Source organism: Triturus cristatus, chromosome 7 (genome assembly GCF_964204655.1).
Source record: "Triturus cristatus chromosome 7, aTriCri1.1, whole genome shotgun sequence".
Classification (NCBI taxonomy): Eukaryota; Metazoa; Chordata; class Amphibia; order Caudata; family Salamandridae; genus Triturus; species Triturus cristatus.
The window spans coordinates 809,206,139-809,218,108 of NC_140590.1; the positions used below are offsets into that span (position 1 = coordinate 809,206,139).

At 41.7% G+C, this 11,970-nt stretch overlaps 1 protein-coding gene across 1 annotated transcript in view; it reads left to right on the top strand.

Annotated features, from left to right (window-relative positions):
- The window catches only part of ATOX1 (antioxidant 1 copper chaperone), a 102,320-nt gene that overhangs the window by 26,443 nt on the left and 63,907 nt on the right, over positions 1-11,970 (top strand). Inside the window, exons 2-3 of the mRNA XM_085617667.1 lie at positions 3,580-3,655; positions 11,080-11,243. Of these exons, the coding sequence (XP_085473793.1) occupies positions 3,580-3,655; positions 11,080-11,204 (201 nt within the window). The 3' untranslated portion in view covers positions 11,205-11,243. The remainder of the gene's footprint in view (positions 1-3,579; positions 3,656-11,079; positions 11,244-11,970) is intronic.

The window sequence follows — 11,970 nt, forward strand, 5'->3', positions numbered from 1 at the left end:
AAGTTGCAGACAATTCTGCTGCATCCATGTGGCGATATTATCCATGCAGTCTCCGAATCATACTTTAGGGGACTTCGGATTTGGTCCTATTGTGCTGACAAGCTGGGTGTCCTCTACATAAGGGATGACCTCGAAACTATAGTATTTTATCACTTGTGCTAGTGGTGCTACATAGATGTTAAAGAGATTGGGACTTAATGCTGATCCCTGTGGCACTCTCCTGTACAATGAGTATGGTTGAGGAGACAAAGGACTAGCTGCACAGCGTGAGTGCGATCACTCAGGAAATTCTTCAGTCAACCCCAGGCTTTCCCATCAACACCAGTCTTTTTATTAGGACTGCGTGAGAGATGGTGACAAAAGCTGTCGATAAATCCAATAACACCAGCATTGCTGTGTGTCCGCCATCCAGGGAAAGTCTTATGTGGTCTAAGACCTCTACCAGTGGCATCTGTGTGCGCGGAAACCTGACTTCGAAGGGGTCGAGCAGGTGGTGGCCTTCTAAGAATAAAACACCAAAAGTGGAAAGAAGAGGTTTAAATATCAGCAGTGGTTGTCTCCCCAAATCAGAACTAATAAACACAAAAGAAACCCTAAGTCTAGAGGAATAAAAGAATGCTAATGCGGTGGCATACCACTCCAAACAATGTTTTTGTATCTAATATTTCTTTTCTTTTTCACACTTGGTTACGCACACTTGTAGTAACATTCACAAAGTCTTGAAAAAGGCCGCCACATCTCTTATGAGGATATTAGGCTGAAACATGTCGCCCTATGACAGGTATTGCACTCTTAGTTTGAAACCTCCCATGAGGACTGGCCCTTTTACTTCTGTTGCTGCACGGTATGTTTTATTTCGTCTGTAAGTACTATTTTCTTTAATTGGTTTTGCCCTATTGCAGGCACGACGTGCTTTCCTTATATTCAGCGCGCCATGCATGCTTTCACTTTCCAAGCAGCCGGGACAATGGCGCCCGCTTCTTTGCAATGCCCTAGGTCTCACATTTAGGAGAGTTTGAGCTATAGGCATTGTAAATGGCAATAGCTTAAACTCTCGCAAATGCAAGACCTATTGCATTGCAAATATTTTTTTTCTCAAACCCCCATGCGGCATGGGGGCTTTGACAACAAAAATAATATGTGCAATGCAATAGTTCTCGCATTTGCAAGAGTTTAAGCTGTTGGCATTTACAATGCCATTAGCTCAAACTCTCGTAAATGCGAGACATATTGCATTGCAAATAAATGCTTGTTATTACATATGTCACCCCCTAAGGTAGGCCCTAGGTATTCCTAAGGGCAGGGTGCTCTGTGAGTAAAAGGTAGGACATGTACCTTTTATGTTGTGCTTGTCCTGGTATTGTTGAACAGCCTATTTTGTTTTTCACTAGTGTGAGGCCTACCTCTCTTATAGGGTAGCATTCTGAATTCCTTAATGATTTTCAAGCTGCAATTCCTGATCAGAGAGGAGTAGCTTCTTGATGTTTCAAATGGTGAAATAAATCCTACTTAGTGGTGAGGTTGGATCTAACTTTACAATTTTAGAAATTCTCCTTTTAGAAAGTGGATTATTTCTCTGCACTTACTGCTCTGTGTGTCTTACAGCCTGTCTCCAATACACGTCTGGGCTGAAAGGAGACCTGTGCACTTCAGAGGGTACTTTTGAAGTAACCCTCATATCAAGGGGCACTTTTAGGCATAAGTATTGGTTCCCTGACCCCATCTAATCAGACAATGTGTTGGAATTGTACCTAAACACAACTGGCTCTACATTTGTGTATTTTTGCATTTGCGTAACTGACACTCTGCTAACTGCTTTGCTGTGTTTGCCTGCTGATTGCAGGAGGGACTGCCACTTTGTTACCTGCATTGCTGTGGTGGCCTGCTACCTTTTTCTGTGCTACCTAGAACATGTCCTTCAAGGAATGGTTGGCTTGCCCCCTGACCCCGAGGCTTCGGACATCAAGGGCTTCACCACTGCCGTGGGAATCCAGTCGTTGTGTGTCCGGCAACTACACTTGCCTCACCACAGATTGTGCCTGATCACCTGCTTGTTCTGTGCTCAAAACATGCACTTGTTGGGAGAGAGATCGGGAACCCTTTTTGGTGTTTGTAGCTGACTATTTCTGATCGCCCACTTGTTCTGTGTTCCAAACGTGCACTGTGTTGGAAGAGAGGCACAGCCCTCCAGTCTGCGGTTCGTTTTGCTAGAGTCGAGCCCCTGGAGGAGGTACCGTGTACAAAGGACCGGTGTGGTCCCGGGGGAACTCACTAGAGATCTCCCATGCTCGTGCCTGTTGGGCATGACTGGCACCACTCCTTGCCAGCCGCATAACTCTTGAGCCTCTGTTTTGTGAGGCCGAACTCAATGCAACCCTGTCGAATGTCCACGCATAACCATCAAAAACACGAGTGTTCTCCCAACGCTCAAAACCATAAAACACTGCCATTTGATTGTACTTTCTTATGCTCCTAACTTAAAGGTTTATTTTTGCCTGATTTTGATAACTTGCATATCCTGCAAAGTATTTACTGTATTTATATCATTTCGGTCTCTTTTTAATCCGATACATATTCCCTGTTTTTCTAAACCCTGTATGGAGCCCTTGTGGTGTATTCATTTTGTTACTCTGTGTGTTGCACAATTACTGTAAGTAGTGCTTCTTTTTTCTAAGCCTGCCTGCTCTGTGCCAGTCTACCAGAGGGTGAGCATAGGTTATCTCAGTTGTGTATTTAACTTACCCTGTCTAGAGGGGTAGCTCCTGACAGGCCTGGGTGCATTCCTCCGCCAACCAAGAACCCCATTTCTTGCATTTCCCCCACAAAGATGCTCTGACAGATGACACAGTAGATCTGAGAAAAAAGATAGGTGCCAGCAGCCGGTCCCCGTCTCGGCCCTCTCTCCTGCATATTCGGGTTGGAACGGAACGGCTCAGAGGTGGTCCCTGCCTTCAACCTTGCCTGCCTAGAAACACAGATGGTATCAAGGAACACCACAATAGGATCCTGTCCCCAAGCTTGACGTTTTGTTGCCTGTGCTATATCTGTCCTGAGAGTGGGGTAAGCTTGCCTTACGGCTGCCGGTGATGCACCTGCTCTTTTATGTATCTCTGTAGGAGTGCTTGTATAGTGCTTGCACTGCTGCTGCAGCCTGTGCTGTATACACTGCTTATTAGCACACCTTACATGTAATGTTTAGAAGTCTGATATTTTTGTGTCAAAAACAACTGAATATCCTGTCTAGCCTGCTACCTTTTAGTATATCTTTCAAACACCCTCTAAGGTCTAATGTGCAGTGGTGTCAGTGTTTAACATAGACCAAATTATTTGTGTTTCTCTTGTTCAGTGCTCAAATACAACAGAAAGGGGTTCTGGTCCACTCACTGTGGATTAAGAATACACCAGATATCTGCTATCATACTAAACCTCACCCATGCAAATATTCTTACAATACTCACAGCCCCTCCGTCTTAACAGTGATTATTGTCCCTGCAGGTGTATTTGTGTACATATCCTTCTACAGTGACTAGTTGTATAACGGCCCTCTGACCTTGTCTTATAACATTTTCTATATTGCAGAAGCAGGAGTTTTTTGTGGACATGACATGCGGAGGCTGCTCAAGTGCAGTCACCAGGGTCCTAAACAAGCTTGATGGTGAGTATTGACTAGAGCAGAGCGAAGGTCCTAACCTAAGATTTTTGAGGCAAGAGAAGACGGTTCTGCCCAGCCTTGAAAATCTGTGGTATCTGTGGTGAAACGACATTTTCAATCCGTAGGTTCATCAGGGACAGTCTCCTACTGGATAATAACCGTTAACACAGATTGCCCTTACAATTCACAAGTTGTGTTATTGTGTAGGTATGCTCGCTTGCTGATGCTTCTTTCTAGTTGATGCCTATTAGCACTTATGTACTATTTAGGATACATTATTGCGTTGGTATTACAGGAGGGGAACGAAAGGCAGGGTGTCTGTTTGCTTCATGCATTTTGCCTCTGCAGAGTTACTCCACTGCCGTGCATCATGCCATAATATTTGTTGTGAATTCTCCGGAGTCTCTCAACATTTTCCAGTGATTATAGAGAATTTTACTTTTGTGTCTATTTGCTCTGTGTACAAGCATTGTGTGAGATGTATTTTTCCACTGAAAAAAACACAATTAAAAACCGAGTTATGGTTCTGGATTAAACGTGTATAACTACCATTTGCCCGTTCTGATTATGAATGCACTTAGCACATCATAACTCGCGGTGTTCGCCATGTTGTTCTCCTGATAAATGTTTTTGCATATGTGTGCCTTTGGCAAAAGGTGTTTTGTGCATGGTGGGCACCGTGAGTTATGATCCGTATTGTGTGTGTTCATACTTATAAGGCAGCGGTAACTTTTTTCCCCAGTGAATTCTGTTGTTTGTTTACGATGTACTTTCCAACCCCCACTCGCATCAGGGTTGGTTTGAGGTCTTGGCCCTAACCCAAGTATATAACTGGTACTGTTCTCCTACTAAGCCTCTAATTAGACCATGTTACTCCTAATTTGATGCAGTGCCCTGATGCCACACGTCTTCCTTTACATGCCATACGTCTTCCTTTACATGCCATCTAAGATGGCAATGCACACTGACAACTATTCATTTCAACGGCTACCCTAGATGTAATGCACCATTTTGTACTAAACCTCAGCCTGTTCTTGACATTCATACCCTGCCACAGCCCTGCTGTGCTCAGTCTGTGGATTGTATTGCATGGTTTCATAGCTGCCTTTCAAAAGGTCCTTCCTGCCCAAGCCTGGCATCACAAGCTTTCAAGCGTGAACTCTGCAGACATACTTTTTTTTTTTGGATCAAAGTCTTGGTCACACTTCTGTTCAGAAAGAAAATGTTAGTGCACTCTGTGGTATTCAAGGCATATTCCCTGGAGACTGAATGAGCAATATGCCAAGGAATCCTTTTCAACGTGTGAGTTAATTAGAAACCATGAATCCCTATGGCTATTCAGCAGAAAACACCTAACTGCAGTGGTGTTTTAACTAACTCCACAGTTCAAGGCATCTGTCCGCGTTTCTGATTGCACCCAGCCTCTGTCGCAAGCTAAGCTCCTTATTGAATCACTACCCTCAGGAAGCCCCACTATTCACAAAACAAGGTCTGCACACAGCACAGTCCCTTCAGCCCTCATTAAAGATTAACATTCCCCTGTCACTCAGACCTTGGTATTTTCCACATTTATTCTTGCTCTCATCCAGTACTGGTGCTGTGGGAATGTTAGTGTCTGGAGGGAAGGAGACTGCTCAGACCTACAGCTTCAGGGGCACGAGGGTACCCAGGCATCAAAGTATTCATGTTGTGACCGTAACCAGGAACATAAATACGTATTGGAATATGGCTTTGTTCCAGGATGGCTTGTGTATATTCTCAAACAATCAACAAAGGAGTGTATTAGAGTAATACCAAAAAGTAAGAGCAAGAATGCTGGTAATCGCAGTAAATTGCAGTAAATTATTACTGTTTGGAAAAAAAGATTCTTTTTTTTTTATAAAAGCCCTCACTCACCAACCTGGTTGGTGACATGCTTCATCATTGGGCCCCACCAGGAGTGGCCGAATGCCACCCTAGTGTGCTACGACGCCAGTTTACTGCGGAGCTGGTAAAAAATGTGTGAAGTGAAAGTGAATTTAGTGAAATTTAAAAATGTCCAATTGTGTCAAAAATACCTTTTATTAGTTTTGCCAATCAGACATAGATAAAAAATACTGTGTGGGATAACAAACTGACATTATAAGTTCATGTATTATCCCTGAAGGTGCGGTCAACATGTTTCTGCCTACATGAATATTAATCAGGCTTTCGTCAGGACCAAAAGTGTAAGGTGTGAAGAACCCGGCGGTATGGGTGCGCTAAGGCCCACCCTGACCAAGGGTTCACAAGTGTTTAAAAATATCAAAAAAACACTTGAAGTAGATTCCGTCAGGTTAGGAGAGGAACCAAGTTTATTCTGTCCAAAAAAGGAAAGTTGTGACAAACCGAGACGTACAACATCAAAAGACATAAAAGACAAACATTGTTGCGTCAGTATGCATCTGAGGAATGTCACAAAAGGTAAACATGCATTCGTGCTCTTCGAGGTGTACTTATGGTAGCGATAACAGGAATATTGGTGTAATGTAAATGTAATGTAATGTAAATATGCATTTGTTAAGCGCAAACTGTCGCTGGGTTAGTGTGCATGCTACATAGTAGTCGAAACAGAAGGATGACCGAGGTAGTACGTAATCACCATGTTAGCGAGAACTGGGCAGCCATGATGAAATGGAAGAATGGAACAGAATAAAGCAAAACCTTGAGAGCTATAATATTACAATTCACATAATCAAAAAATACAAGAAGGGCAATATATAAACCAATAAGTATACTGTTAAATTAACAGACCAAGTGTAAGAGAATAAACGTGGCTGCCTAAATAGTGGCATAAAGGAGTAGCAGTCCTGATTAGGCCTTATAGTATGAGGCAACGTTCTAAGTGAATCATAGGGGGTGTGTGCGACCAACAGTATCTTATGTAGGAAGTTACACCAAAGTGGTCCAGTCTTCTTGCCAGTTCTCATCATTTCCATGCGCAAGAGCCATCTGAGTTCCTCTTCATTTAGTAACTGCTCAATACCACCAACTCTTTCTGGTGTCATACGAACACCTATGACTTGCCATCATTTTTTGAGTGGCTACGTTCAATAAAGTGTTTCACTAAAGGGGCAGAGAGGACTTTGCATTGGGTCCTGCTTTGATGCCGGCATATGAGAATCTTGATTTCTCTGTTAGTCCTGTATATAGTTTATTACAAGGACTGACTATACCATAAAAAAGCTACAGCTATTGCAATTTGAGAAATTCTTTAAAGGTATCTGTAGGTCCCCATGTTCGAAAGGTTTGCATTCTATATATTATTGACATGATGTGCACTGGCCATATTTATAGTGACCAATCAAAGATGGGATCCCCAGTGTTTTGTTAATTTAGTTGGTGCTCTTAATGTGGGGATAGCTCCCCTCACAAGGTGATCTTTTAAACATGTGCCCCTTTTTAAAAGAAAGCTTTGGTGGTTCCAACGCACGGTCACCTGCTGCCTTTATCTTCCAGTGTTTCTTAATGGCTTTTGAGAGCAAATTTAATTCTGGAGAAAAAACGGTAACGCATACTAATCTATTGGAATTGCATGCTTTAGTTTTTGGTGTGAGCCATGTCTACCCAGAGCAGGCACGCTTGGGGAGCAAGGTGTTTTGGTTAGCCCTTTGACATCAATTTGTCTTATAGGATTTCCACTTTTCTGAAGAAATCCTCCTTTTGGTTAAAGTTGCGCCGGATCCTGAGAAATTCAATATTGGGGAGAAAATCAAGTAATGAGCATGGATGGTAACAAGAGTACTCTAATAGGGTGTTACTTTCTGTCAGCTTGCAGTGCAGAAGAGTGTACAGTCTATCACTACAAACTCTCCAAAAAACTTCCAGGAATGAAATCTCATTTTTGACACTGGTTATAGAAAAGGTTAGACCTTCACAGTTATGCTATTACCATTGTTGAAAAAGGCTACTGTCTCACCGGACCTTTGCCAAATGAGAAAATATAATCTATATATCTTTTCCATAATTGTATATAGCTCTAAAAGGATTTATGAGAGCACAAGAATTGCAAACTGTTGGATAACAGGAACTGGTTGTACGCGGGATGGGGTAGCAGTGGACGGAAGTAGCCTATTTGAATTAATTAGTTTGGGACGTTTGCTTCCAAATTTTTTCAATTTCTCCTCAACCTGAACATTTGCACAGAAATCAAGGAGAAATAATTCACTTTAATTCTCATCGCTCCAGCTTGGGCAGTATTTGTACAAAAAGCTGAACCACCTTTTCACAAAACTGACTTGGCTCTGATATCTAAAGAAAGGGGTCAGTTTCTACATTGTGATCTCAGTCCACTGCATTCGTCAAAGACCCCTGACCATCCGCATCAGGAGTCGGAACACTTCAACAGTCCGGCAAACTAGATATATTCTGAAAAATGCTTGACCTGTTTTTTTTTTTTATTACTATGACTTATGCATCGATCTGGAAGACAGTTTGTGATTAGCGCAGTGGAAAATGATTTTTCCCATTATCTTCACAACTACGTAATGCCTCATCTACAACTGAATGTGGTCTCAGGGTTCAACAACGGTCCACCATTTAACTCGATCTACAGCCAGATAAACCTACATTGCCAAATCAATTTTTGTACAATGAATCATTAAATAATTATTGAACAGCCTTTTTTGGCTACTTCGCTGACTGACGGGTAATATACTTTTATTGAAGTTGATTGGCTCTTCATTTTAACCAATGCCTGTGGAAATTATATGGCAGGGGAGGGCCAAATTGTGCAGCAAGAAGGCAAATTATATGGCATAATGCAGTACATTTTGTGATAGTATTACTACTTTATTTAGTCATTTTCACACTGTTTGGGTATTGGTTGCACCTCATTAGTACCAGTTTAATGCCCCAATATAGCAATAAGCTACTGTAAAGTGACCAGTCAGCCTTTGCAAAGGGCTTTTCGCTGCGCAACAACTTGTGTTGCTGCATTTTTGGTAACTTTAAACCGTTTGAGCTACAAACCTTTTTGTTTTGTTGAAATCTGCAGATCACGCAGCAGATGATTATTTGGAAAATCTGTAACTATGCTTAAAACGCCGCGACCGCATAATCACATAATTACAGTGGCCTTGATTTTAACCAGTCCACAAAGTGAAGATTATATATATGTATACCAGTCTTATGAATTCCACATTTGTGTGCATTCTTACATTGAGTAATTATAAACCCTGAACTACTTGCACATGTCTAAATATGCATCACTAGCTTTGCACCCCAAATATCCATGGGTATGCCTTCACATCTCTTATACCACATCTACCCACCTAATAGGCTTAACCCCGACAGACCAATATCAGAACACTCGGTTCTAAACCGTCTGATCCTTTTCTTGGTCTTATTATACTTTAAAAACATTCCTCTCTGCGTACTTAACTGCATCCAAGATGTTCTCCGGCTATCCTTTAAGTGGTTCCCATATGTCCCTTCGAAGCCAGCACGTGGCCTGCAGTGTCGCAATTGCTTCTTCTTTCTCATTAGATTATGCTAAGTTCCTGAACCAGTCTTTTATTTGTGGCAACATGCTCTTCATCCATCTTATAGCCACACAGTCTCTTCGACAGGAACAGCAGTAGTGCCTTTCTTACTATTTTAAGTCATCTTGACAACATGCTCAAGTATTGCTGTGATGGGGGTGAATAGAAATGTACTTTCTAATATAACATTTAATGTATCATATAACAGCAGTCTCCTGAATCTTTGCTTATCTGGGCCACTTGCTTCCTTTGGCGTATGGTAATGTTTTTAAAATATCCCAGCTCATTTGGGCCCGTTTCCGTTACCAGTGTAAATTTCAGAATCAAGGAGCATGTTTTAAAAAGTGTTTATTGGGTGTGATTGTAAAATTGACAAACGGGTAACATAGCATAGACATAACCATTTTAACAGGGACACTTTGTCCTGTCATTGATAACACAAGCCCTGGACCATGGTTTCTGTGAGCACAGCATCACTATCCAATTGTATGTTAACACCTAATTACCAAATTGAGTTTGAGCATCATCGTAAAGAGTACTGTCTCCACCGGAGCTGGGGCCTGCATGAGAGGGAAGATTTCCAATGTCTCAGTTTATATGTAGCCCTGACAGGCGTACAAATTTTACAGTTTCTTCTAGTATTGGTGACAAATTAACCCCAGGAGCATTATAACATATCATCCCCAAACCTAGATAGCAAGAGATAAACGAACCTAAAGGAAGTGGTGTGATATGCATGTCGCCCCCTCCGAGCACATGCCAATGGTCGATGCTGACACATACCCATTTACACGCATGCAAGCTTTCGGGCTCCCACACAGTAAATATATCAATCTTAGCAGGTAGGGTCCCAGCCCACACCGAGCCTGCACTGAAGTTGAATCGAATGATTTTGCTGCATTCAGAGAGACTGAGGCCCCTGTTAGTTCTAGACTGAGGTTATTCATTGCCGTAAATATGGTACAAAGGTTGTTAGCTATAGCCACGTTCAACTGATTAGGCAGTACTAGGTGTTGGTGGCTTGACTCTGAATCAACCCCACATTTATGTTGAAATATTCAACAATAGCTTCACGTAGCTCTTTATGGTACATAACATCCAGAAAAGTTTCCCCATGAAATGGACAGAATCTATCATTAATTTTAGTTGTACTGCTGAATAATCCAGCATATTTGTGTACAGGCCATGCCATGATTAAACGCACACCGACGTAGAATGAGGTTTTGTTTTTCCAAGAAATGACTGTCTGCAGTGCATGTTTTGCTACTGAGAGCACATCTTAGAAAAACTAATAGAAAAGAGGAACGTGCGTTTTAATTTTTTTTTTTTTTTTATGTTTCTGCGTTGCTGCAGAAATATTTCTTTTGGAAACCGACACCAACTTCTCTAATGTCTGTGTTGATGAAGTGTCTCTCTGCAGTCGCACACGCACTGCAGGCAGAGATATTTCTTGAAACAAAAAAGGATGCAAAGTATCATTCTACATCTCTGCGCACATGCGCATATCATTATACGACCCCAGATCTTTATATTCCTTACATGCTAGTGCTTAGAAATCTGAATGCTGGTGACTTTCAAGAGGAGCTTTTTAACCTTAAAGGCTGATGGACAATCACAACAAAGTGAGTATGCTGTGAAATGGAAGCTGTTCTATTGCTTGATAACCCACGCTGCTATTTGTAATGTTACCTGGGATTCCCTGCCCCAATAAAAAGAATGAAGGATATAAATCTATGAACTTATACCATTGCAGGAGAACTGTAGTTACATGTGAGTAGTTTTCCTTTTTTTCTATGTCCTCTCTCTGGCATTATGCCTCTGTTAATGTCTGTGTGACTATGTTCTGTATTGTATTTTGTGTCTAACGTTGAAGCATGCCTGGAGCTATATAAGAACTATGATTAAAAAATGTTCTTTCATTGTCAGGGGTGGAGTTTAACATTGATCTGGATAACAAGACTGTTTGCATTGAGTCTGACCACAGTGTGGACACACTGCTGGACACCTTAAAGAAGACTGGAAAAGAAGTAAAATACCTTGGAGAGAAGTAGCCTGAACGTCATCAGCGTCCATCCTAACGACCGGCGAAGGTGGGGAAACAGTTTCGACCATCAGGGCTGCCAGGTTGCCACACATGCATTTCTTATAGCTAGTTGTTCTCGTCCTTCAGTCAATATGTTCCAACATGGAAATTATTTGATTTATTTGCCCGAATAAAAAGCTGTTTTGAAAAGTGCACTGATCTGCTCAGAAGTATGAACAGAAATTTGCCTTTTGATACCCGATTTGTTGTGCTTTACCTCAAGAATTGGGTAAATTTCCTCGAAGACAGTTAGATGGTCATCAAACTGGTTGAAAACTCTCCTACACCCTTGGTCAAATCTCAATGTACTGTAGCATTCATTTTAATTGTACTCTGCTCCCATGTATGCCTTCACCCATACTGGCATAGTTTGCTTGATCAAAATTAATTGAGGTAATGTTCTGGAGAATATATTATGGTTGGCAGTCCACTGTGTTATAGGCAATGGCTCAGTCCTCTAGCAAAATGCCTTTGACCCGCCTGAGAATGTGTGACACGAACACATGACTAGAGCAATCTGTGTGATGTGGTGATATTTTTTTGGGTCTTGTATAAGCTGCTGCACATATGTATTAGTACATGACAGCCTCATGCATGTACTGTTTCTGATTGAATATTTATCAGGAAAATCAAAGAATGTAAATGTATTCTTGATTAAAGAGGTCATTGTGCTTCTGGTAGCACTGTAATGAGAGCAGAGGTCAACACAGTGCACGGGTGATAGAGACATTGCA